Source organism: Nerophis ophidion, linkage group LG23, assembly GCF_033978795.1.
Source record: "Nerophis ophidion isolate RoL-2023_Sa linkage group LG23, RoL_Noph_v1.0, whole genome shotgun sequence".
Classification (NCBI taxonomy): Eukaryota; Metazoa; Chordata; class Actinopteri; order Syngnathiformes; family Syngnathidae; genus Nerophis; species Nerophis ophidion.
This window is the reverse complement of record NC_084633.1, coordinates 5101876-5128331: the sequence shown is the minus strand read 5'-3', so window position 1 is coordinate 5128331 and position 26456 is coordinate 5101876. Positions and strand designations below refer to the sequence as shown.

The 26456-nt window shown below is 37.2% G+C and overlaps 1 protein-coding gene and 1 gene segment (V, D, J or C); one reads left to right on the top strand and one right to left on the bottom strand.

The window, feature by feature from the left end:
* Positions 1 to 6872, bottom strand: part of LOC133541816 (uncharacterized) — a 35998-nt gene extending 29126 nt beyond the window's left edge. The window contains 2 exon segments of the C gene segment in view: positions 6472 to 6756; positions 6827 to 6872. Of these exon segments, the coding sequence occupies positions 6472 to 6756; positions 6827 to 6869 (328 nt within the window).
* On the top strand, positions 824 to 25471 carry LOC133541817 (calcium-binding protein 5-like). 8 transcript variants are annotated; one of them, XM_061885436.1, is made up of 9 exons: positions 824 to 905; positions 10457 to 10562; positions 16348 to 16409; positions 16514 to 16566; positions 19847 to 19874; positions 19961 to 20104; positions 21184 to 21293; positions 22567 to 22714; positions 23594 to 25471. In XM_061885436.1, exons 4-9 carry the CDS (start codon positions 16516 to 16518, stop codon positions 23620 to 23622), a joined length of 510 nt encoding a protein of 169 aa, XP_061741420.1. In that variant the 5' UTR covers positions 824 to 905; positions 10457 to 10562; positions 16348 to 16409; positions 16514 to 16515; the 3' UTR covers positions 23623 to 25471. The 8 variants fall into 8 exon arrangements, with proteins under 8 accessions (XP_061741420.1, XP_061741423.1, XP_061741422.1 ...); XM_061885439.1 differs by having other exon boundaries at positions 16348 to 16413; XM_061885438.1 differs by having other exon boundaries at positions 16348 to 16413; positions 16511 to 16566.
* The last annotated feature ends 985 nt before the right edge of the window (positions 25472 to 26456 follow it).

The window sequence follows — 26456 nt, the reverse complement described above, 5'->3', positions numbered from 1 at the left end:
TTCACTTATGGTTGGTTATTTTGCACCTCCAAATTTATTTGACTCGAAAATATTGCTCAGAAATATTGTATGTACTAAAATTAAATAATACATTAATTTAAATATTTGTTAGCGTTTGTCAGACAGCCATTCTGTGTATTGTTTTTATAATTGTGATGAAAACGTAACTAGTCATTGATGTTACAACAGAAAGTAACCAGATTGTACCAGTAAATTTGCAAATAGATTAATAGTTATGATAAAAAAAAATGTTTTTAAAAAACATTAAAGCATTCTACACAAGATTTAAGCAGTTTAATTTTGTCACATTTTTTTTCCCCTTACTGCCCCCAAGATGAACCAAACCGTGACATTAAAAGCAAGGTATTTACTAAACCGGGATGATGGCGCTTTTTTAAACCCCAAATGCATACCCATTATTGTAAATTTATAGTTACCAAAATGTTTTAGAATAGGTTCAAAAATTTGTCTTTACAGATTAGTGATACTAAGAATCTATAATCCACAAAATGCATATCTTTAACTCATCTTATTTCCAGCCATGTGATGCAAACTAAACAACTACATGTGTGTTTTAATTCACAATTTAGCAAAGTTATTACTTGTTTTAAATCTAATGTTTACAGTGTTAATGTTTTGTATAAAATAAACTTGTTTTTAATTGAGCTAAAAGTTTAGTCTGTCATTTAGTTGACTCTGATTTAGTTGGGGAAAATATGTATCAACCTTTTAGAGCTAACAATGTGCATCAGAGGGCGTGCACACCGCTTGAATAATGAGAGGTTTTTGTTATGATGTGTAACACTGTGCTACCCCATGTAATAACCACAGTGACACACGCCCATACCAAAACCTCCCCAGTCCAGCATGTAGTAGAGGATTTTTTTTGGGACACAGAAACAAAGGTAGGAAATATTCATATTTAACATAGACTTGGAATAAGCTAAATATTATTTTTGGCAGGGTATATGTGTACAATATATTTTTTGGGGACACTTTGGAACAGCCAATAGAAACATATAAGCCTGTAAGGGTTTTATATATATATATATATATATATATATATATATATATATATATATATATATATATATAGAGAGAGAGAGATCTTCACAAATATACACATATTCCTCGCGCACTAATTGACTTAATTGACTGAAAACATGACATCAAGTGTGCACTCCATCGATGCAAAAATGTATTTTTAGACAATACGATTTGCCTGAGCGGCTAGGAGACAGAGTAACAAGCACTAAAAAATGAATATTGAAAGGACAGATTTAAAAAAATAATCAAAATTAATTGTTTATATTTTTTTTAAACTTGGGATTTTGGCCCGCGGGCCGGATTTTGGCCCGCGGGACGTAGTTTGGGTACCCCTGACATACAGAGTCGAAGAATGTCTTAAAACATTGACCAAAGTCTTAAATGTCAAACTGTCATCAAGGAAAAGTCCAGAGAGTTCAGTCAAAGCAGTAAGTTTTACTTTATTTCAGTTTCTTGTAGAACTTTTTTTTGCATTGGTTAAGTTGTCTTTGTTCTTGTATGAGAGTTGGAAATTTAAACACTTGACTAAAACATTGCCTGGACAGGTTGTTTTATTGGATGAACAAGTGGTTCTCGTACTTTTTTCACCAAGTACCACCTCAGAAAAAACTTTGCTCTCAATGTACTACCATAATTATCAACATTAAAATAAATTAGCGTGGTAGTGCTAAGTATTCATTAAAAACAGGGCAGGTTTTTATTTAACAAGTATATTTAATCATTTTGGCCTGACTTAATATCACACACAGTTTGAACAGTAACACTGTTTTTGAATATAGAAAAATATAACACTGTACATTAATGAAATAATTCTTTAGCGTACAAGTCGTACACGTACCACAGTTTGAGAATCCCTGGGTTAAACTTTGTCTCTCATTAATTGTATCTGTTAAGGTTAGTGAAACTAATGTCACTGTATAATATATACATTGACATTAAATAATTAAAACCCCCCATCAGGTGACTGTGAATAATATTTGTGTTGCCCATACATTTAACACAGATATCCTCAAAGTTATATAATCAATAGTCACTGACTTATGGGCAATAAGTTGCTAAGTCACACCAGTGCCCCATCAAAGACGTTATGCTTAATGGTTGACATGTTTTTTCAACCAATCTTGGTCAGATTTTACAGACATGTCCTTGTCCATCTCGTGAAGATTTGTAACAAATTTTGTGGCAATTTGGCTTCACACCATAAAGTTGCAGTTGTTTTTTTCCACTGTAGAGCACATTGAACTGCATGAGAAATTTCAAGTCAGTTTGCCTTTTGCGGTCAAACTTTGGAGTTTGATAAAAGTGTGTATATTTGTCACAAAAAAAATAGCACAGGTAACACAGCAGGGGTGCTTGAATGGTGTTGCTCTATTGTGATCAGAGTTGTGGCCTTGAGTCACAATTTTGATGACTTAGGACTCAACTTGAAAATATCAAAGACTTGCAACTCGACTTGGACTTGACTGACCCGGACTTAAGCATTACTACTTCCTAAGATTTGAGAAGATGTGTCCTCAGCTGTGATCACAAAAATCAATATAATTACAGAATGAATATCTTGCCCACATGAAAAATTTGCATTGCAGCTGATTCATGTCCCAGCAACCACTACCTAATAATAAAGATCGCACGCGACAATAAAGTGAAAATTCTTCTTGTCGCAATTGTGCACTCAATCTTGTATTTAAAACCTTTGCAATCTCAATTGTCATTAACGGTTAAGAGTACTTGACTACACAACATGCTGTCTAAACTTACAGTCCCACTAACTACTTATTTACTGTGCGGGGAATAATACACAATAACTAACAATAAACATGTAATAAAACAAATGTTACAATGTACAAATTGCGACGCAAAAGACGACGGAACACCTTATACACGTCAGCACAGGTGGAGAACAGCCTGACATTAAGTGTCTATGAATGTACACAGTATAATGAAAATACATTATTATATTTCATCTTTTTTTTTTGTCAGTTTACACACACATTCTTCCTCTTGTACACATTGGTTTCTTACTGTTCAATGTATTGTGTATTTGAAAAAGAATCACAACTTGCCCAATTTTGACAGATTTTCATGCGGTTGACTTTGTCAACGTTCAAAGATGTGTTTATAATAAACTCAATAACAAAAACTATTTTTATCAGGTTGAGAAATGATTTCATTTTACAGCGATTCAATTCAAATAATAATTGCTGGTACGATTAAGGGTAACTTTAAACCAAAGTTTTTAGGCAAAAATTCAAGCAGTGTGACTGTGAAATAAATAGATGGATATTGCAGGTGAAGATTCCTATATTATTGTGTCTTTTAAGGAGATTAGATTTAAATGAATTATGGATACAGACAAGCAAGTGAACTAGAATTAATGGCCAATGTATTCACATCTTATTTAGGTGCCACCATCACTTTCGCTTGAATTAACGAGAGTAAACCTTTTCTGCTCTCATTTTCAGTAACATCAATAGTGCAACCAAATATCTTTTCAGCTGAATTTGCACTAGATTTACCAACGACTTTTGCTGTTGTCTAATATATAAATAATTCAAATCCAGCATTAATGTAAATATTTAAATGTAACCAAATCTCTTCAGGTTAAATGAACTGTGGTTTGACCTGCAACTTCCAGCGTCCGAAGTGTAGGGCGTTTAAAGCACTCTTTTGAAAGACAAACTTTGAAACACCACAGATGATAAAACATGTTTGGCAGAAGTGTGGTTTCTTTAATATGGTGTAATTCAGTTCTATTCAACTTTCCAATCAACCCCAATAACACCATTCCGGCCTCCGAGTTCAGTTCAAAACTTGGGAGAAAAAAAATATTTTTGCAGCAAATTCCTAAAAACAGTAGAGTGAGTGCTCCTGTTGTATGGAGGAACTCGAACCACCGTAAACACATTGACAGATCCTTGCATTGACATTTTAACCTTGCTAGCAAACATAGAACACAGGTGTCCAAACTTGTGATTTACATAACTGAGCTCTCTTTTTCATCATTTGGATTATTCAACTGGTGGACCACGAGTGTAGTTAAAAAAAAAAAACCTTGTGAGTAACTCACATTTTTGCAGATTCCTTTCAACACTAAATTGCTGTCATAGAAATGATCTTTGACTAGCTTTTTTCGTAGAATGTCCTTAAAAACAACAGAGCGCTCCTGTAAATCTGACAAATAAATAGACAAAAATCAAATATCTACTGCAGAGGACAGTGGTTCTCCAGAATATACAAACCCCGTTTCCATATGAGTTGGGAAATCGTGTTAGATGTAAATATAAACAGAATACAATGATTTGCAAATCATTTTCAATCAATATTCAGTTGAATATGCTACAAAGACAACATATTTGATGCTCAAACTGATAAACATTTTTTTTGTTGCAAATAATCATTAACTTGAGAATCTGATGCCAGCAACACGTGACAAATAAGTTGGGAAAGGTGGCAATAAATACTGATAAAGTTGAGGAATGCTCATCCAACACTTCCCACATCCCACAGGTGTTTAGGCTAATTGGGAACCGGTGGGTGCCATGATTGGGTATAAAAACTGCTTCCCAAAAAATGCTCAGTCTTTCACAAGAAAGGATGGGACGAGGTACACCCCTTTGTCCACAACTGCATGAGCAAATAGTCAAACAGTTTAAGAACATCGTTTCTCAAAGTGCAATTGCAAGAAATTTAGGGATTTCAACATCTACGGTCCAAAATATCATCAAAAGGTTCAGAGAATCTGGAGAAATCACGCCACGTAAGCAACATGGCCGGAAACCAACATTGAATGACCGTGACCTTCGATTCCTTCAGACGGCACTGTATCAAAAACCGACATCAATCTCTAAAGGATATCACCACATGGGCTCAGGAACACTTCAGAAAACCACTGTCACTAAATACAGTTTGTCGCTACATCTGTGAGTGCAAGTTAAAGCTCTTCTATGCAAAGCGAAAGCCATTTATCAACAACATCCAGAAACGCCACCGGCTTCTCTGGGCCCAAGATCATCTAAGATGGACTGATGCAAAGTGGAAAAGTGTTCTGTGGTCTGACGAGTCCACATTTCAAATTATTTTTGGAATTATTGACATCGTGTCATCCAGACCAAAGGGGAAGCGAACAATCCAGACTGTTATCGACGCAAAGTTCAAAAGCCAGCATTTGTGATGGTATGAGGGTGCATTAGTGCCCAAGGCATGGGTAACTTACACATCTGTGAAGGCACCATTAATGCTGAAAGGTATATAAAGGTTTTGGAACAACATATGTTGCAATCTAAGCGCCGTCTTTTTCATGGACGCCCCTGCTTATTTCAGCAAGCCAATTCCAAGCTACATCTAGCACGTGTTACAACAGCGTGGCTTCGTAAAAAAAGAGTGCGGGTACTTTCCTGGCCCGCCTGCAGTCCAGACCTGTCTCCCATTGAAAATGTGTGGCGCATTATGATGCGTAAAATACGACAGCTGAGACCCCGGACTGTTTAACGACTGAAGCTCTACATAAAACAAGAATGGGAAAGAATTCCACTTTCAAAGCTTCAACAATTAGTTTCCTCAGTTCCCAAATGTTTATTGAGAGTTGTTAAAAGAAAAGGTGATTTAACACAGTGGTGAACATGCCCTTTCCCAACTACTTTGGCACGTGTTGCAGCCATGAAATTCTAAGTTAATTATTATTTGCAAAAATAAAAAAATAAAGTTTATGAGTTTAAACATCAAATATCTTGTTACATCTAACACAATTTCCCAACTCATCAGGAAACGGGGTTTGTACAAAATAAGACTAAAGGTGTGAAGGGACAAGTGAGGACCCCCGGCCTAAGCAGACATATATTAACTCCGGGCCTACCATAGCTCAGGTAACAGTCGCTAACAAATTTAGGCACGTCGTAAAAATGTGATTTAGAAGTGAATACAGTTCTTTGGAATCCATTTTGGGGCAGCACGGTGGACCAGGGGTTAGTGCATGTGCCTCACAATACGAAGGTCCTGACTAGTCCTAAATTCAATCCCGGGCTCAGAATCTTTCTGTGTGCAGTTTGCTTGTTCTCCCCGTTACTACACGGGTTCCCTCTGGGTACTCCGGCTTCCTCCCACCGCCAAAAACATGCACCTGGGGATCGGCTGATTGGCAACACTAAAATGGGTCCTAGTGTGTGAATGTGAGTGTGAATGTTGTCTGTCTATCTGTGTTGGCCCTGTGATGAGGTGGCGACTTGTCCGGGGTGTACGCCGCCTTCCGCCCGAAAGCAGCTAAGATAGTCTCCAGCATCCCCCGCGACCCCAAAAGGGACAAGCAGTAGAAAAATGGATGGATGGATTCCATTTGACGAGTGACTAGAACATGTTTGTCACGCTGCACAGTGTTGTTGTTTTTGTTCTAGTCTGCTGATGCTTTGTGTTGTTGTGGATGTCTGGCACAGTAATACACAGCCGTGTCTCCAGGCTGCATATTCTGTCCCTTTAGAGTCACTGTTTTGCTGGAGGGGTTCACATTAAAACTGAACTGGTTCTTCAGTGAGTCCTTGTAGTCAGTGCCGCCAGTATACGCATTCCCAATCCACTCCAGTCCTTTCCCAGCAGGATGCCTGACCCACACTGTGCCGTAGCTAGCCACAGAATAAGACACCAGACAGTCGATCCTCAGACTCTGACCAGACTGCAGAGTGACAGACGGTGGCTGGGTCAACTCTTCACACTCGACACCTGCGGAGGAAAAGTTATTATATATCGGATGTAAGGGATCTAAGGTCATGTGTGCCTCAGTGACACTCACAGGAACCTGCAGCCAGCAACAGCAGCACAACTACACGGAACATGGTTGGTACTCAACTTGTTCTGATGGGATGGAATGTGTGCAGCTTTTATAGCACGCTGCATGGTGGGAGGGTCACTTTGCATGCAGTGGCACTACAGGTGTGCTGCAAGATGACCGCTCATTACGTAAGCTGCAATACATTTTACAATCATGTTTACTATTTATCTTTTTTTATTGAAACTGCTATTGCACTACTTTCATTGTTGATACAGTGACTTTGCTTAGATTTGTGCTTATGAATTAAAATAATACTATCAATATGTTTATTATTCTAGGATATTAGATATCCCCACCGGAGTAAAAAAAATAGGACTGTATTCACTCCCAAGGTAAAAAAAAAAATGTATGTTTGCTCCCACAAGCTTATATATATTTTATGTATTCTTATTATTGGGGCAGCACGGTGGAAGAGGGGTTAGTGCGTCTGCCTCACAATACTGAGGTCCTGAGTAGTCCTGGGTTCAATCCCAGGCTCAGGATCTTTCTGTGTGGAGTTTGTTTTTTGTTCTGATCTTTTAAAGTATTACAATTGAAAGGGAAAACCAGTAAAAAAAAAAAATTGGATGGATGTATTTCTTCTTTTAAGTTTTTCTCAGGTTCAACTAAGATATGTTTTTTTTTTATTTTTCTTTCTCAAGTCTAATGATGGAATTAAAAAAAAACTTAAATTAAAAAATTTAACAATTTCACTCTTAAGATCACATTTCAGCACTATTAGCATCATTTTTCCCCGCACATACTGTATTATACACTACACAAAAAAATATTGTAACAAGTGCTGTCTACGATAATAAATTATCTTATTTTGGATGACCTGCATATGTTCGGGTATCAGCCACCCAATCTGACATCGATGGACAAAGATAGTTTTGTTTTATTTTCCTATATTCAAACAGTGTTACTGTTCAAACTGTCCTTGATGTTACAATGGCCAAAAAAAGCAAATATACTTGTTAAAGTAAACCTCTTTGTTGTTTTTTAATGTATATTGAGGCCTACTATGCTACTGTATTTTACTGTTGGCCATAATGGTGGTACTTGGAGAGCCAAGTTTTTTCTGAGGTGGAACTTGGGTGAAAAATAAAAACAATAAAAGTTTAAGAACCATTGCTTAAGACATTCAAATTTCCCACAGGAGTAAAAAAAAATAATACATTCATGACAATAAAACTCTTTCACTCTTAGGGTGAAAAAAAAAATGGTGTACACTTCCACAAAAATGTGTTCATGTATATTTATTCTCTCTAAAAACTGTTATTTAAAAAAACGGTACAATAAAGAAACACTTTTACTCCCAGAATCACATTCCAAAACTTTTAGCATATTTTTTGGTGCATTTTTGGTCTAAAAATATTGCAATAATAATGTAAATATGCAGATTACCATGAATCATTTTGTAATAACTTATACCATATTTACCAAATATATTACAAAATGCTTCAAGGTTTTTAACAAAATGCGTTATCCATCCATCCAATTTCCTACCGCTTATCCCTTTCGGGGTCACGGGGGGTGCTGGAGCCTATCTCAGCTACAAATGTGGCATTATGACATAATGAGTTGAACATTTATTACATTATTGCATAACATGTTGTGATACACAAGCACAAAAATGACAGCCCAAAAAACACATTGGGCAAAACACCGAACAACTTCCTGTAAGCAAGCGGAATAACTATTTCCTGGGGGACTCAAGACTTTGAAAATATACAACTTGTACATGCAATTTTAAAATTAATATGATTTAAGGTCTACTATATCTCAGGTAAAAGTAGTTAAAAATGTTGACATGTGGCTAAAACATGAATCTGAAGTGAATACTTTGTGTGGCTCAGTCTCATAAAATGAGTTAGACGCCTGTTGCAGCTGAAATTAAATAATTGATAAATGCAGAAGAAATAAACTGATACAAATCAAGCAATAATGTATTACTGTGTACTTGATTGATGATTACGATAAATTCAGGATAAATTGTATCTGACGGCATTTTCTTCTTTGAGACAATTGAATGTTTCCGACTTTGTGGGGATGTCAGAATATCCTTTTCTGTTCCAACATGGGATCCATAAAGACGTGATGGAGTTAGTTCAATTGAAAACATTTTATGCAGGAAGGACAACTAAAATAATAACCTCATGTCGTGACCTCTGCACTCACAAATGTTAAATGAGTCTTGGTTTTACCTAAAGTAAAACCGCGAATTTATTTTTATTTTTTTTTCTGTCAGTCATCTTAACTCTCTCAGTCCAAATGCAAAACAGCGGTGTCAAGCATGGTTGGTCCAACAACAGATGGTCACCTTGTTTCTAAGAGATGCTCATTTTACATTCCTACTACTTTTTTGCACATCTATAGTACACTTTCACAATATTTATTCAACACGCAAATTATTTTTGTGTGGAAAACAGGGCGAGAATTGAGAATGTGTTTTTATGGGTCCAGTTTCAAAGCAGCAGGTGGTGTCCCAGGGGTGCAGCCACAGGATGTGTTTGGAAACTGAAAGAGCTTAACAGATCAGAACTTTTTTTTTTTTGGGTTCGACAGTTTTTTTTGTTAGTTTTTTTTTTTTTTTTGCATATATCTTCACTTAAAGGGCAAAAAAATATATATGTATATATACTTTTGTTGTATTCATATATATATATATATATATATATATATATATATATATACTTTATATATATTCAAATATTCATGTATTTAAAAACAATGCATCTATATTTTTCCATGTGTTTTTTGTAACCGATTTTATTTGCCACATATTTTTTATGCATACATTCACACCTCTTATGGTTTTGAATCATTAAATCACCATTTTTTTTTGTTTGTTTAATAAAAAAGCAACGGCTCAACTAAGTAAAGACCAATTGCATTTAGGTACATTATATTACTAGATGACTCACATACTATATTACTCACATATGAACTTGAAGTGCCATCCCATGGAATTGTCCAAAATGTTTTGGTTTCCTGGAGCATTCAAAGTTCCTTTCACTGGAACTAAGGGGTTAAGTCCAACTCCTGAACAACCAACCCCACACCTTAATTCTTCCTCTACCAAATTTCACACTCGGCACAATGCAGTCCGAAATGAAGCGTACTCCTGGCAGCCTCCAAACTCAGACTGGTCCATCAGATTGCCAGATGGAAAAGCGTGATTCATCACTCTGGAGAACGCGTTTCCACTGCTCTAGAGTCCAGTGGTGACGTGCTTTACACCACTGCATCCGATGCTTAGCTTTGGACTTGGTGATTTATGGCTTAGATGAAGCTACTTGGCCATGGAGACCCATTCCATGAAGCTCTCTGCGTACTGTACGTGGGCTAATTGGAAAGTCACATGAAGTTTGTATAACATAGTTTATAAGTCAAATATACAGGACCTACCAAATATGTATTCTTGCTTGGATATGTTTTAGATAGAACACTTGAATAAACAAATAATTAAAATAATATCAAATAAATTCATATTTTTCAACAATAGGGGGAGTCCTGCAGAAAACAAAAAATTGCCAAAGATTGAATTGATACAGAATGTTTCTTTATTTTTTAATCAAGGCCCTGTTTATCATGTATTTTGTATCTCAGGTTGTTCAATCGATTGCAACTGGACTGTTTGGTTTGTCTGAGAAGACTTTTCTCCTCTCATCCAAGTAGGCTTCATCAGTTCATGCACATATGTGATGGGACACAAGTAGGGGATTTTATTTTTTGTTTGTTTCATTGCCATGCAAGTTTTATAGTGTTTTATTGCTGTGGATTTTAAATTGCATGCTTTTATATTTTAGGATTTGATTATATTTTGAACTGCATGTTTTTATATTTTAGAATTCGATTGTATTTTGAATTGCACGTTTTAACATTTTAGAAATTGATTGAATTTTTAATTGCATGTTTGTACATTTTAGAATTTGTCTTGTTTAATTGCATGTTTTTACTTCTTGTGGACTTTGCTGGTATTTTAAGACATTTCCCCTTTTAGCTGGTTGCCCCTAACAACCAAAGTACCCAATCAAACGGCACGGGAAATTGGACGCACCTGAGGAGCATTAGGACTGCACATTTAAAAGGAGCAACAAGAGAAGGAGTGACAGAGGCAGGGGCGAGACAAGCAGGAAGGATCGACAGCAGGAAGGATCGACAGGAGAGAGAGGACGGCAGGTTCTGGCCAGAACGGAGAGGAATCAACAGGCTTTGCCAAGGGCGACTGAGTGAACGCATGTAGGCTGGGAAGGAACCCCCGGACCACGCAGTAGACCCCGTAGGCTACCGGAACGAACCCCAAGACGTCCACAACAGGCAGGGGCAGAGGAAACTCTGCCGCCCAAGTAAGTGCCATACTGTTGTGGATCTGTGGGGACACCCAACTGCCTTTGGCTGTGGGCATGCAGGCTCGTGCGTCGTACGCTGGCTGGGTGGTTCTGTGGTCAAGGGGGCGATTTGGACCCAGAGACCTGCGGAGACCCCTGAACGACCAGGAGGCGGAGCGGGACGGGTACGGCCATGTGGGTCCCGTGAGTGACCGGAGACTGGCGAGGAGAGTGGGCGTGCCCCAACACCTGGACGTGGAACTACAGCAAAGGCAGGGGAAACCCTTCCTTGTGTGTAAGTGTGACGTCAGCGTCTCCATGGTTTTTGTCGATTTTATTTCCGTGGCCTGCCTCCCTTAATTTTTGTGCAGGACGACGCCGTGGAAGGGAGCGGAGCCAAGATACCCACACGCCTGTTGGCCCCTCGCCCATCACCTTTGTACCATCTGGTATTTTAGCATCAACAACGTGACTGTTTTTATTGTATTTTAATAAATTGTGAACCGGTTAATCATCTTTCCTTATTTTGGACAGCTGCTCTCACTACATTGGGTTCTTAATACTTATATTAACAATTTTATTGGTTTTAAGCAACAACTGTATTAGATTTTAATATTTTTACCACTCGGGTCCATCACACATGGACTTAGTTTGGTCAGATCTAGTCCAGTCTAGTGCCAAAACCCCAAATATTTATACTCCAAAACGACAAGGGCGTGCCTGACCAAGGATAGTTTAGCTCCATCAACTGAGAACTGTTTCCATGCAAAACAGCAATTTCCACTTGTTAGCATAGTCCGAATCCCCCACGTAAGCATTCCATTCGGGTGTAAACAAATGGCGTTCTGATCACCTTCTGTGTTGGAAAAATATTAATGGGGGTGAAGCTCCAAATAAAATACGGCTAGAAAAAGCGTCATATTTAGAGATGTCAATGTTAATGCATTTATGCAGGGGTGTCCAACTCATTTGAGGTCAGGGGCCAAATGGAGGATTATCTGTGCCCTGGACCGTAAAATCATGGCATTAAAAAAAATATATATATATATATATATATATTATTGGCTTTATTTTAACAAACAATCTACGGGTAGGTTAAACATATTTGATACTTGTAAGAAACATACTTTATTTGTCGCCATTGAGACCAGGATTAGTGATTTAGAAGTAGCTAAAACACTGCCCACGGCACATGGACGTTAGCCGCTAGCTATCTATCCATCCATCCATCCATTTTCTACCGCTTATTCCCTTTCGGGGTCGCGGGGGGCGCTGGCGCCTATCTCAGCTACAATAGAGCCATGTCTTAAAGCACCTCTTCCTGAGGGCGTTTCAGTCTTATAACATCACAGGTACTTTTCAGAGGCAGTATAGTACCGAACATGATTCATTAGTATCGCGGTATTATTGATCGCAGTATACCGTACAACCTTAATGCATACATTTATCATCCATCCATCCATTTCCTACCGCTTATTCCCTTTTGGGGGCGCTATCTCAGCTACATTTGTTTTTAAAATGGTTACAAAAAAGCGGCACCTCAAAAATTTACTGTGGGACCCCATTTTTATGACTTGATCATTTTGAAAATTCCCAGCCCCAACACTGGAGTATTGGGGCGTGCAAAACCGCAGCAGGGGGCTGTGGCCTGCGGGACGGTTCTAATACTAATCAAATATCATCCCGGGGGCCAGAGATCATTTGTTTACGGGCTGGGCCGTGGGCCTTGACTTTGACACATAGGCATTAACGCATGCAAATAATCTAAAAATATAACATGTTAATCTTACAAAAATCCAGATTAGTCATCTAATCTATTTCGACAACAAATTCCCTTTACCTCAACTGCAAAAGGTTATCTGAACATCAAATTTAGTTTCAAAATACATGTTAGGGCAGGGGTGTCACACTTACGGCCCGAGGGCCAGATCAGGCCCGCAGACAGGTTTTATCCGGCTCGTGGGATGAGTTTGCTAAGTATAAAAATTAACCTGAAATTTCAGAATGAAAGAAACAGCTGTACTAAATATGTCCACTGGATGTCTCAATAGCAATTCTTTGTATCTTCGTAGATGATGCTACATATTTACAAAATAAATCACATGTTAGTACATCAGTTGAGGAAATTGATCAAACTGCACAAATAACATACTGTTATTAGATTTTTACTTTTTTTTTTTTATCTTGATGGATTTAAAATTAATACCAATAAGTTGACTGCTGAACATTATCACATAGTTTATTCAGAAAATATAAATAATGACAAAGGTGGAATACTATTTACCGCAACATGTAAGTGTAAAAAAAACAAAAACATGATTTGTACAATTTCAGAATGTGCTTGTTCTATTTTTAAACGAACAAAACATTCTGAAGTTGTCTTTATTTTTAAATTATCGGGCCGAGATTTTACCAGTCCGGCCCATTTGGGAGTAGATTTTTGTCCATGTGGCCCCCGATCTAAAATAAGTTTGACACCCTTGCGTTAGGGAACTTAAGATAAAACTGTTGCCAAATAGAAGTAGTGCGTTTAACATTTATCCCAAAAATGTTTGTGTACACTGTGAGAAAAAATGTCTTTGGATTTTACGGCAAAAATAACCGACAGCTCAGTCACCAGATATTCACAGTAAAAACAAAAGTAGTGGAACTTGAGTTAGGAGTAAAGGCATCCGTGTCAACTAAAGAACTACAGTAAATAAAGTTTAACATGTGATTTATATGAAGCATTGCTAGATATACATAATAAAGAGGCTATTTGCAACCGTTACGCAGCTGCTGTTACGGCCAGGACTCATTCCAATGCGCTCTCATCTGTGCGCTCTGCTAGTTGCGCCTGCAAGAGCGGACCTCGGGGCATGCCCACGACCGCACTGTGTCGGCACTGCTGCAGCTGGCAGATGCAATCATTCACCGGCAATCAGCGCACCTGAAGCTGATGATCATAGGACTGCCTTCAAAAGCCTGCTCAACCTGCTATCGGGGGCCAATATGTAAATCAGCTGTTCAAGTACCTATCCTCCGTCCCTTTGGAAGTGAGCTGTGCATCTCACTTCCCTGTACCCCCTCTGGGTTCTGACTGCCTCCCTCGATCCTCGACCCCCGCTCTGGACACGCCTCGCTATACCCGTCAGACTACCTGCCTGTCTCACGGACCTTCGAGATCTGCCTTGTCCCAACTCTCCTTCAACGGTACGGTAACACTCAGCAGTAAATCACACACACAGTCTTACACACAGTCTTACACACACACACACACACACACACACACTCCCTTGGATTTTATCACACTCCAAACCCTTGTTAATATATTGGTTTTTTTATATATATATATATATATATATATATATATACACACACACACACATCATAGGGGATAGATTGATTGGCAACACTAAATTGGCCCTAGTGTGTGAATGTTGTCCGTCTATCTGTGTTGGCCCTGCGATGAGGTGGCGACTTGTCCATGGTGTACGCCACCTTCCGCCCGAATGCAGCTGAGATAGGCTCCAGCACCCCCAGCGATCCTAAAAGGGACAAGTGGTAGAGAATGGATAAATCAGAGCTATTTTGCCCCCTTGTGGTCTGTACCGTTCACACTCCCTCCATAACCATAACAGATGCCTTTCCGGCGATAATTTTCCAGTGGTGGCCCAATTCGATATTGTTATCTGTCCAATATCAGTACAAAAAAAAAACAAGTATTGGATGATATTGGCTTGCATGTAAAATGTCCTCTCTGACACAAGCAGTCCTACGGGTCGTTTCTTTGCGCAAAGCTAACATCTAAATGTCACTCCTACATCTTTTTTACTTAAACCCGATATTCAATATATAAGTCAAAATATTTTTCGGTGAAATTATACATATGAAAATATTCTTTTTTAAATGATATTCACTGAAATTGAAGTGAATGACAACTGTACTGTAAACAGTCAGTGGCACTTTTATTAACTCAGTTAGTCAAGAAGGGTATTATCAGCACAGAAAAGAAACATAAATAAAATAGAAAAATATTATTTCTACGTAAAATAAATACCATTGTTGTGCAAAAAAATACAAAATATAGCAAACTCAGATAAATAAATACAGTTGCAGGGAGGGACTTTGTGATTTCCCTTCCTGGTTCCATGACCCGCCCTATCTTGCCTCCGATTGGCCTGTCTGTAACCAATCATGACTCATCATAGTAAACAACCAACCAATCATGGATGTTCTTATACGAGCAAGCACGTCTTGGAAGGAGGAAGGGGAGGTGTTTAGTAGCCCATAGAGGGGGAGCGGGGGGAGAACAAGGATTGATCGATTGATCGATTGATTGATTGATTGATTGAAACTTTTATTAGTAGATTGCACAGTACAGTACATATTCCGTACAATTGACCACTAAATGGTAACACCCCAATAAGTTTTTCAACTTGTTTAAGTCGGGGTCCACGTTAATCAATTCATGGTAGGAACACAACAAATAAGCAGCGTTTGGTCATTTCAACGTGAAATAAATTATATCGATACTGCAATATTTTCTTAATTCATATCTTGTTTAAAAATATATCGAGATGTCTTACAAACTCGACATATCGCCCAGCCCTAAGTTAGACCCACTAATCGGCAGTGCGCCTTATAATCGATGCGACCTATGGTCCGAAAAAATTTATTAATTACTACATATCGGTCAATACTCAAGGTTCCAATATTTGTATCATATCTGAAGTGAAAAAGTTGTATCAGGACACTTATATTTGTGAGTATTATATCTCGCCATCTTGCAGCTTTTACATCCTTACTACATCCATTAGCTTTGTGTGTTGTTAGCTAAATATATAGCGGTTCAGCTATTATAACAGCATGACTGCAAATTGTTAGTTGTGTCTCTTGAGTAACAAGCCTGAACAGCAAACAATTTTCTCAGGCCAACACGCATTTCTTTTATTCAATGTGATAAGTACTTGTGAAAGATATTGAATGTTCTGTTCTGGCTCTCGTTTTTGGCTTAACAAAACTGAACTTTGAACAAGCTGCAAACAGCTTCTTTAACTTTCAACAACAAAAATCAATTTTCAATGTAAGTTGTTCAATCCCATTCCCATTCCCTGTCTGAATGTGCACCATACACACAACATTGCAAATGTGTATATGTACATCATTAAGCCCATGTTTATTTTCCAGACCAAAGCTGCAGAGATAATCCACCAGAGACTTCATCCCTCCTCTCTGACATACACACATCAGCAAGTGATCACATTTGACACTCAACATACGCACACTCAATAAAGACATACATACATACATAAAATACATGCTTTTTAAAATATATTTTTCTTTACAAAAGCAGACATGAGCCAGAAACAAGCCTGCATCTTCCTCAAAGGGGCGTCGAGGAGACAAGTAAGTTATATTTCAAAGAATTACGAGCAAAATATTCAAAGAGACAAGCTGAAAGTGCAAATTAATACATTTTTGGCAGAAATATGGGTTGTGTTTATGGCTAAATTTGTGTAATATTGATATTAATAAATGTTAATTAGGATTGCTATTTTAGGTATGCACATATATTATATAAAAAAATGACTTGTATATTGTAATCTTATGCAGGCACCGTTACCCCTAATTTTTTATACTGTAGGCTTACTGTACAATTTACTTGTTCACCTGTATTGACATTAGTCAAATGGTAGACTTGCATATGAAAATGGGGAAATTATTTTAAAAAATGCAAATCTATGATACATATATGTATATGTACTGTATATGTATATACATGCATATATATATACTTTATGTATGTGTATATATATATATATTTTTTGTAATTTATATTTTTGTTTTTATTTTTCCTATTTTGAAATTATGCAAATCCGGAAGTGTTAAATAGAAAAATGATTGTGGAGTCTTCTTACAAATTGACATTAGCTCTCAGATATAAGGAGTTGTTATATGTTGTTATTAACCATACAACAAAAAAAATCTAATTTTATTTATTTATTTATTTTTTGGAACAAAATGTCAATACAGTACTGTTTTATATAACATTTACCAAGAAGTGTCCAGAAATAATATCTTGGTACATACTGTACAGCAGGAATAGACAAACTAGATTGATTTTGGGGCCACATTTCCAGAAAGCCGAACACTCCCATCCAGTATTATTCTTATTTTGTATATTCCAGAGAACTAACATCCTCTACAGTAGACATTTTGGTCTATTTAGTTTGTCAGAGTTACACGAGTGCTCTGCTGTTTTTAAAGAACTACCACAAAAAAACTAGTCAAAGATCATTTCCGACAGCACTCTCATGCACTGTGGTACATGTTCCAGTAGTGGTACACGGGCTCCATCAGTGGTGCGCCAAAGAAACACTGGATTGAAGTGCAGTGTTTTTATTTTTAAACAGTGTTACTGTTCAAACTGTGTAATGTTACAGTGACCAAAAATACCTGTTAAAAAAAGCCTCTGTATTGTTTTTAATGAATACGTAGGCCTACTACGCTACTGTAGTTCAGTGTCGATTGTCATGGTGGTACTTGCAGAGTCAAGTTTTTTTGGGGTGGTACTCGATGAAAAAAGTTTGACAATCACTAGTCTAGTGCAGGGCCGTAACCAGGATTTGACAAATACTGAGGTCAAAAATGTGGTGGTCCAAGAGGAGCTTTTGAAAGGCTGAAATCATGGGTATACAGCAGCATATAAACAATATTACCTTGAGCAACACAATTAACAATCCACTTTATTTAATTCCTAAGCTGTCATTTAATGGAATAAACAGTTTAAACATCATTAAAATATCAATTTGAAAACTTAACATCATTTATACCTTGACATGGAATTGAACACAAGGTCTCTACTCTGCAGTTTTAGTCCTAACCACACGTGCCACCAAGAGTTATGAGGCAAAATTTGTCTTCATGTTCTAATCAGTGACAGTGCCTCAGGGTATAATTTAATGTGAAGCGCCTTGTCATTCAATAATTTACATTTGAAGTGTGTTTCTTCTCAAAAAAAAAAGAGGGCTCCCACAGCTAACAAAGCCATGCGGGGCGGCACCTGACAAGACAACGATATAAAGTTAAAGTTCCAATGATTGTCACACACACGAGGTGTGGTGAAATTTGCATTTGACTCATCCCCATTTTCACCCCCTGGGAGGTAAGGGGAGCAGTGAGCAGCAGCGTGCGCCGCGCTCAGGAATCATTTTGGTGATTTAAACCCCAATTCCAACCCTTGAAGCCGAGTGCAAAGCAGGGGGGTAATTGGTCTCATTTTTATAGTCTTTGGTATGTCCCTTGGCAAGTTGCAATAAGGCGCTTTTAGCAGCCATCCACAAGCGTCTGGTTGAATTTTTGACCACTCTTCTTAACAAAATTGGTGCAGTTCAGCTAAATTTGTTGGTTTTCTGACATGGACTTGTTTCTTCAGCATTGCCCACATGTTTAAGTCATGACTTTGGGAAGGCCATTCATCATGTGCATCTTTGATCAATAGACCATTAAACCTCAGGAACTAAACACACATTTACACACCAATGCCTGAGAAGGAACAGGATGAAGAAAATCTTTTATTTTCCTGCCCCCTTCAACATAATACGTAGTCTTACTTAATGGATTGCATGAAAACCAAGCAAATACATCCAAATATGATGAAAACAAACAAAACACACAAAAACACACAACTGCAAAACTTCATGGACTACAAACGGAACAAAAAAAAGTAATATACACCTCACAGGATGATACAAAACCAGACAAAAAAATAACTAAAATAATAAATAAAAAGCAAAATGTAAACACTTATGGCTGTCCATATGATCTTATTGTTCTGTCTTTATATATTTTTTTCAATTGGAATACGTTTTTATGGTCTTTTATCTCATTGTAAAGAGAATTCCATAGTTGAACCCCCACCACTGATTTACACATTTGTTTTAAAGTTGTCCTTGAATACTGATGTTTGAAATGACCTTTTTTTCTATGCTCTTCATTCTCAGAAGTGATGACAAACATTTTTTGTAAATTTGCTGGTAATGTTTTACTTTTAGCCTTAAACATAACACATAATGTCTGTAACTTTACTAGCTCCTGTAGTTTCAATACAGTAGAATTAATATATATGTTAGTGTGTTTTAGATAATCAAATTTTTGAATAATCCTTATAGCTCTTTTCTGTAGTTGATACAATGCCTTTATGTTACTCTTATGTGTTCCCCCACACTTCCACACAGTAGCTGATATTTGGCAATATAAGTGCACAATACAATATACACATTGTCCTATTATCTAACACATATTTGACCTTATTTAATATAAAAATAATTTTAGACATCTTTTTCCGTACATGTGCAATATGAGATTTCCATATCAGACCTTGATCCAGTATCACTCCTAAAAATCTAAGTACAGAAACATTTTCAATATCAATTCCATCTACTGACAGTTTGATCGCTTCCTCCCTTTTCCTCTTATAAAAAAAAAATCATTAATTTATTATTTTTTTACATTTAATGATAATTTATTGACATCAAACTATCTCTTAAGTTTAATCATTTCCTGTTCAATAATGTTTCATAACGCTTTTAAGTCATGTCCTGAACTATTTAAAAGTTTACCTCTACTATGAAAACGCCTTAAACCTTGCTTTTAATTTTCAACATCCACCTTTAATGTTTTGCAGAGAACCCTCACCCACGAGGAGGTAGAAGGTAATCCATTTTTCATTTGCTGTCTCCCATGATTTACAAAAATGGGCAGTTTTTATACTCTGGCCTTATGTCTGCATGCCCTCTAGAGTTACGTGAGGCATTTGTGGAGTTTGATAAAGACAAAGATGGGTTCATAACCTGTAAAGACTTGGGTAACCTGATGAGGACCATGGGTTACATGCCAACCGAAATGGAACTGATACAACTCAGCCAAAACATCAACATGAACTGTAAGTAATGTCGACTGGAGTAATACATCTAATGCAATTGCTAATATCATTACTTGTGTATTATTTTGTTAAATGTTGGAATATTTACTTATGTTTTATGGGTGCCGTAGGAAAAAACTTAGTTTTTTTCTGATGACATAGAACTAAAAATGGATGCATGACTAAAACTAAGTTTATGTAAAGTGATATTTGCAGGAAGTGTGTTTTACACACTTTGATGCTCTCGTTTGCATATGATCGCTCATCCGTTACGCACAAAAAAAGATAAGATTATAAATCGCTTTTTGTCTGAGTGAGACAATATTTTTATGTGAAACAGTGCTGAAAATTGTCGGTATAAAGGAATAAATACTTTATATTTGATTTAATATTGTCAGGCATAACCAAAGATTAAGGTTTTATGATTGACTTATTTTACATTTTGCGATCATATACTGAAATAAGATAATATTTTTGAAGTTCCTAATAACTGTTCATAATATACAGAAGTAACGTGATTAAGAAAAGCTTATATTGTGATTTTTTTTTTTTCTTCTGTATGTTGCCACCAACTGACATAACAAGAGTACCTAACATAAATGCTGTAATTGGCTTTTGGAAGCAGGCAACAAGTGAAGAGAGGGTGTTAATTCCAATGTATTATTTTTACGCAAATAATACATTTGGAGTGCAAGGGAAAGTAAAGGCTTTGACATTTTCATATTTTACAGCAGCAACAACAGAACCAATGTTTTATTGGCTAGCATTAACAGCGCTGATGAGTTGATTGTGAACAAAAGTTTGGCAAATGTAACAGTTTTAAAACTCATGAAGAGGTAAATAAAGCTGCTGGATGTCGAACAGTCATCATACTTTTAATGCAGCTACTGTATTTCCATCCCGTAGTGGTAATAAAAACTACACCAGGAGGTTGTCTACAGCCACAGCTGTTTAATCCAAATCTAATTGGGGATTGCTTATTTGCAATAGAGGTGTTAAATGGAGCTTTACGAGCAAACGTAATATCTTTCAATTTTTATTTTCCGAGTATTTTAATTACTAGCTGGTAGCTTATCCATGCCAAACATTTATCATGACAGTGGGAGGACGAGTGGACTTTGAGGACTTTCTGGAATTGATGACCCCCAAACTCTTGGCTGAAACGGCAGGCATGATTGGTCTAAAAGAACTCAAAGAAGCTTTCAGAGAGGTGAGCTTTGTCTCCACGTTTCCGGTTGTTGGTGATTAACGGTTTAAATGATTGTGATCGTGAGTGGCAGCGTTACCCTGTCTACATTCAATTAAAACATTATTTGTTTAGCTGTTACGGTCAGTGTTGACCTGGTCTCCAGGATGCAGAGAGAGCCGGCGAAGTGCAGGTAAAAACCCCTTGATTAGGGAAAACACCAAAAAAAACAGTACAGCAGCGACGTGCACAAAAAGCATAGGAAAAGCTATGCAGCATGTTTAGATACAAAGCAACATTAAGAAGCCTCCTGATAGGCTGCGTCATTTGATAATTCAAAAAATATATATATTTTTTAATTGAAAAAATATGGAAAATATCTTAAAATGTTATGTAAAGATAAAATAAAATATAAATAAAAATATAGTAATAGTAAGAACACTAGATATGAGGATAAATTGGAAAATAACAATTGGAAAAAAATCAAGAACCAAAAAAGTTTTAAAAGATCAGTAAAATAAATAAAAAGGTGTGCCTTACACATTAACCTAAAAGTATCAACAGTCAGGGCCACCAATCCCTATAAGCAAAACATGCACTGTGCATAGGGCCCCACAATCTGTGGGGGCCTGAAGAAGTACATGTAAAATGTCAATTAATGACTAACAGGGCGCTTCTTATCAAATTTTACCGTCTCGTCATAGATAAGAATGAAATGGCACATTTCTCCAAATGTTCTTTTTTGTCTCCTGTGGCACATAATATTATTGCTGGCCTGCTAATTTTAATTTACAGTGATCCAATCTCAGTCGAGGTTGTCCAAAGAACATGTGTTTTCATTTTGTTATGTGTTGTTTTGCACTAAAACATAAATTATTGAACAATTTATTTCCTGTGAATATGTTTCAGTACAAAGCAATCAATTGAAATTTCATTGAAAACGTATAAAAACTGTTTGACATGAATGAAAGTGTGACCGATGATGCTTAGGGCCCCAATTTAGCCTGGCCCCGGTCCTGAAGCTCTCCAGCAGTGTTCCGCAGATGAGTCTTTGTTCTGGTAGTTGATAAAAATAAAAGGTCCTCAGGATGTTAACAGCTTGGTCAGGTAGATACGAAGACACAACGCCATTAAGACATTTAAAAACTAAACAAAACATTAAAAGCCACCCTGAAACGGACTGGGAACCAATACAGTGACTTTAAAAAATTGTTGCGATGCGGTCACTCGCTCTCTCGTCGTCCAAAGCACCTGTGCGGCAGAGTTTTTGTAATAACTGTAGGTTTCTGTCTCGCAGTTTGACATTGACGGCGATGGCTGCATCACTTCCGATGAGCTGAGGCACGCCATGGTGAAGTTGCTGGGCGCGCAAACCAGCAAGAAGGAAATTGACGCGGTGGTGAGGGAAGCTGACCGCAATGGGGATGGAACTGTCGACTTTGAGGGTGAGAAACAAACAGCAACACGAGAAATACGGTCGTCCCTCGCTACATCATTTTTAAAACTTAAAAATAGCATAATCTCCATGTTTTATTTATGTATTTTGTTCTATTATGTTGCGGCGATCAATTCACCAATCAGGACTTTTGTTTCCGGGTTAAAGGTAAATAATGTCAACAACACTTTGGCTAATCTTGGCGCTAATCTATTGTCACCATGAATTGATTTACGTGGACCCCGACTTAAACAAGTTGAAAAAGTTATTCGGGTGTTACCATTTAGAGGTCAATTGTACGGAATATGTACTGTACTTTGAAATCTACTAATAAAAGTTTCAATCAATTCATTCAGTCAAACATCTCAAATTGACCAAATTTTGGCAGAATAACTTCTTGATAGACTTTATCATCAGCTGTGGCTTTAGCGGTGTAGAATGACAACGCAGCGTACGCAATGCTGATAACAACAGATGGAATCCAAGTTCTAACTTAGATGAATGTGACAAAGTACTTTAATGCCGTGGCTGTGTTGTAGTGGCCGGGTGACAACAATGGCGCTTGGAGGATGAATATTATAATTAATCTACAGTAGAGCACACTCAAAGCTTGTAGATTGGTGAAAGATGACTATATTGATGTTATTTCATGTTTAGAAGGCTCTAATGATGTTAAAATAAATATTTAGGAGGTTGTAAACAGTTCATTATGCTCCAACAATGAAAATATTGGATTCATTATTAACAAACATACTTTGAGTACACTTGTTTATTGTCCAGTCCCAATTAATCGTGGTATATGGGGGACGACTGTACATAATATGAAAACAAATTGATAGGAATTTGCAACACATGAGACTAATTCAAATTGTGCTCAATGTCTTTACAGAGTTTGTGAGAATGATGTCACAGAAGTGAGGGCAACAAAGGACTATGCATGTCTTTGAATCAACTTGACCCTTGGTTTGCTCTCATGAGATCGGTCATTTTTACTGCAACAATTATTTTTGTTACAAATGTATGCACTACATTTAATGCAGTTATATTTCTCAAGTATTTAATTTCATGTCACCTAGTTTGCCATGAAACCCTTTAGAGTTTTGTTTTTGTATGATGATGGGTAACACGGACAATCATCTCTTTAGATATGTCCTCAGAAAAGTAACTTCACTTCACCGTTTGTCTTTTAACTTGTTCTACTAAATCTACAATGCTTTAAGTGAAAAAATTCAATCGCAGTTTAAAACGATGCAGAAAATGCATGGAGTGAGACATTTCCCACATAAAACCCAATATCCGCTCACTTGACTGCCGTGCAATTTACACTCAGCTGTCTGTTTACACGGACACTGTCAATGCAAAACTTAGTGTGCAAAAGACGCATACAGTACATACCTGACAAATAATTGCCACTATTTTTTAACCTCATGATTCCGCGCCTACTTGCTCCTACCCCTCCAAACCTTCCTGCTAGCTTGACATTCTCCTCTGAATTCGGACCAATATTTGCAATAAAAGTGACTATTTTTGTGATTTTGTTATTACCGGATTAGATTCTGCTCCAGAACCCTCCCTACGAAGAAAGCTAACACACTAAATACTAGAAGCCCAATCCAAATTTAAACCCTAAATGTGCCTCACACATTATAAATTGCAAAATGTTTCGGTACTTGCCACTAATGGATGATAATAAAGAGGGGAATCAGAATTACTGTTAATTTGCCTTTTTATATGAAATTAGGTACCTGTATTTTTTGCGTTTGAATTTTGTAAACATTTTTTTAACATCAAACTATGCTGACAATTAAGTGAAAATAATTCGGTAGCAAAATGTGTGCGTTTGAAAATTCACCGTAAAAAAATTCAGCCTTTGAAAAGTCAGTGTTTAAAAATCCAGTATAAAAAAAATTCAGTGCAGAAAAATTTGCTGCGTCACATTACACATTAAAATCTCTGCATTGGCTCCCCGTGTGTTTCAGGATCAGTTTTAAGGTTCTTATGGTTTATAAATGTTTTTTATGGTATTGGGCCTTCTTATCTTTCAGATTTGCTTTTACCGTATGAACCTTCCCGGGCCCTGAGATCCTCTGGCGCTCATGTCCTAATTATTCCCAAAGTCAGGACACAGAGTCACAGGATGGCATCTTTCCATCATTATGGAACGATGCCATAATGGAACAGCTTTTTAAGGGCAGGCTTAAGACTCACATTTTTGGTTTGGCTTTTAACTGATATTAATTATTTTATTTTATTATTTTACTTTTTATCCTATTAGTTATGCAAGATTTTATTTTATTTATTTAGTGTGTATATATATATTTGTTTCTATTAACCTTCATATGTCTTAATTGTATTTTATTCTTTATCTCTACACAAGGTTCTTACTATTTTACAAGTTATATTATTTTTATTTTCCAACGTTCCTCAGCTGAGCCATCTGCCTCAGGGGTTATCGGCCGTGCTTGTGGGAGGGCTTTTGTGTCAGCGTCCTGATGGCCATAGTCTGATGACCTCCTGGTGAAGATGGTTCCTGTGATAGTGTTTACTCACATGTCTCCTCTGTACTCAGCCATGCAATCATTGGTCCACATAGTTACTTATGTGTGTATGTTGTTTGTGTTTTTGTTTGGTATCTGTGCGTACGTATTAGATAACAGGGCATATGGGTCACCGGGGTATTGTTTTTAACTTTGTAAAGCACTTTGCGTTGCATTTCTTTTATGTATGAAAAGCTCTTCAGAAATAAAGCTTGATGATGAAAACTCAAGATGCACTTTTGGTTAATTAAAACTGACTCAATCGATCCTGTCTTAGAACCAGCCAATGAGGTGTTATGTTCCACCACAATGGCCTTCCTCTGCTGTCTCGTGGCATTGGACCAGAACTGGACTGGTATCCCCCAGCCCAGTCATGCCCGGCTGTCTTGGACTCTTCCCAGAATCTCCTTGTATTTCAGCCTCGAAATAGCTTGGTCCACTTCCACCTGGGCCCTCCACTTTCGTCCAGTGCGGACAGTCACCGCTGCACTCTTCACAGCTTTGTCTCTCCTGCCTGGAACCCAGATTTATGGACTTCAGAGGAAGTTGCAGAATGTTCTTGCCGAAAAGACCTGTGTCCGAGAAACAGCGGGGGAGGCCCAGCCACTTCCTCATATATATATATATATATATATATGTATGTATGTGTGTGTGTGTGTGTGTGTGTATATATATATATATATATATATATATATATATATATATATATATATATATATATATATACACACTGGAGTTAAAAACTCAGAAGTGACAGTAATCCATGCCCTAATTCAGGGGTCGGGAACCTTTTTGGCTGAGAGAGCCATACAAGCCAAATATTTTAAAAAAGTACTTCCGTGAGAGCCATACAATATATTTTTTTAACACTGAATACAACTAAATGCGTGCATTTTTAAGTAAGACCAGCCTTTTTAGAGTATAATAAGTTTAATTATTTTTAATAACATTGTTATTCTGAAGCTAACCAACAATAAATAAAATACTTCTTACTGTTAATGCCACTTCTTGAACAGGTGCGTTAGAAACCGGATGGATGGATTAAAATGCATGAGAATGCTTTATATTTTGAACGTTATTTTTGACACTGATTACCAGCGGAATTATTCATTACTTACCGTGTTAAGCAATGTCAGCTAAGCTTTATCTGAGAGCCAGGTGCAGTCATCAAAAGAGCCACATCTGGCTTAGAGCCATAGGTTCCCTACCCCTGCC

What these genes read in the sequence shown, in the direction of transcription:
- LOC133541817 (XM_061885436.1), top strand. Translation starts at nt 16,516, where the DNA reads ATGAGCCAGAAACAAGCCTGCATCTTCCTCAAAGGGGCGTCGAGGAGA. An exon ending in AAGGGGCGTCGAGGAGACAA is followed by an intron (nt 16,567 to 19,846) that starts GTAAGTTATATT and finishes AATGTTTTGCAG; the next exon opens with AGAACCCTCACCCACGAGGA. An exon ending in CACCCACGAGGAGGTAGAAG is followed by an intron (nt 19,875 to 19,960) that starts GTAATCCATTTT and finishes CATGCCCTCTAG; the next exon opens with AGTTACGTGAGGCATTTGTG.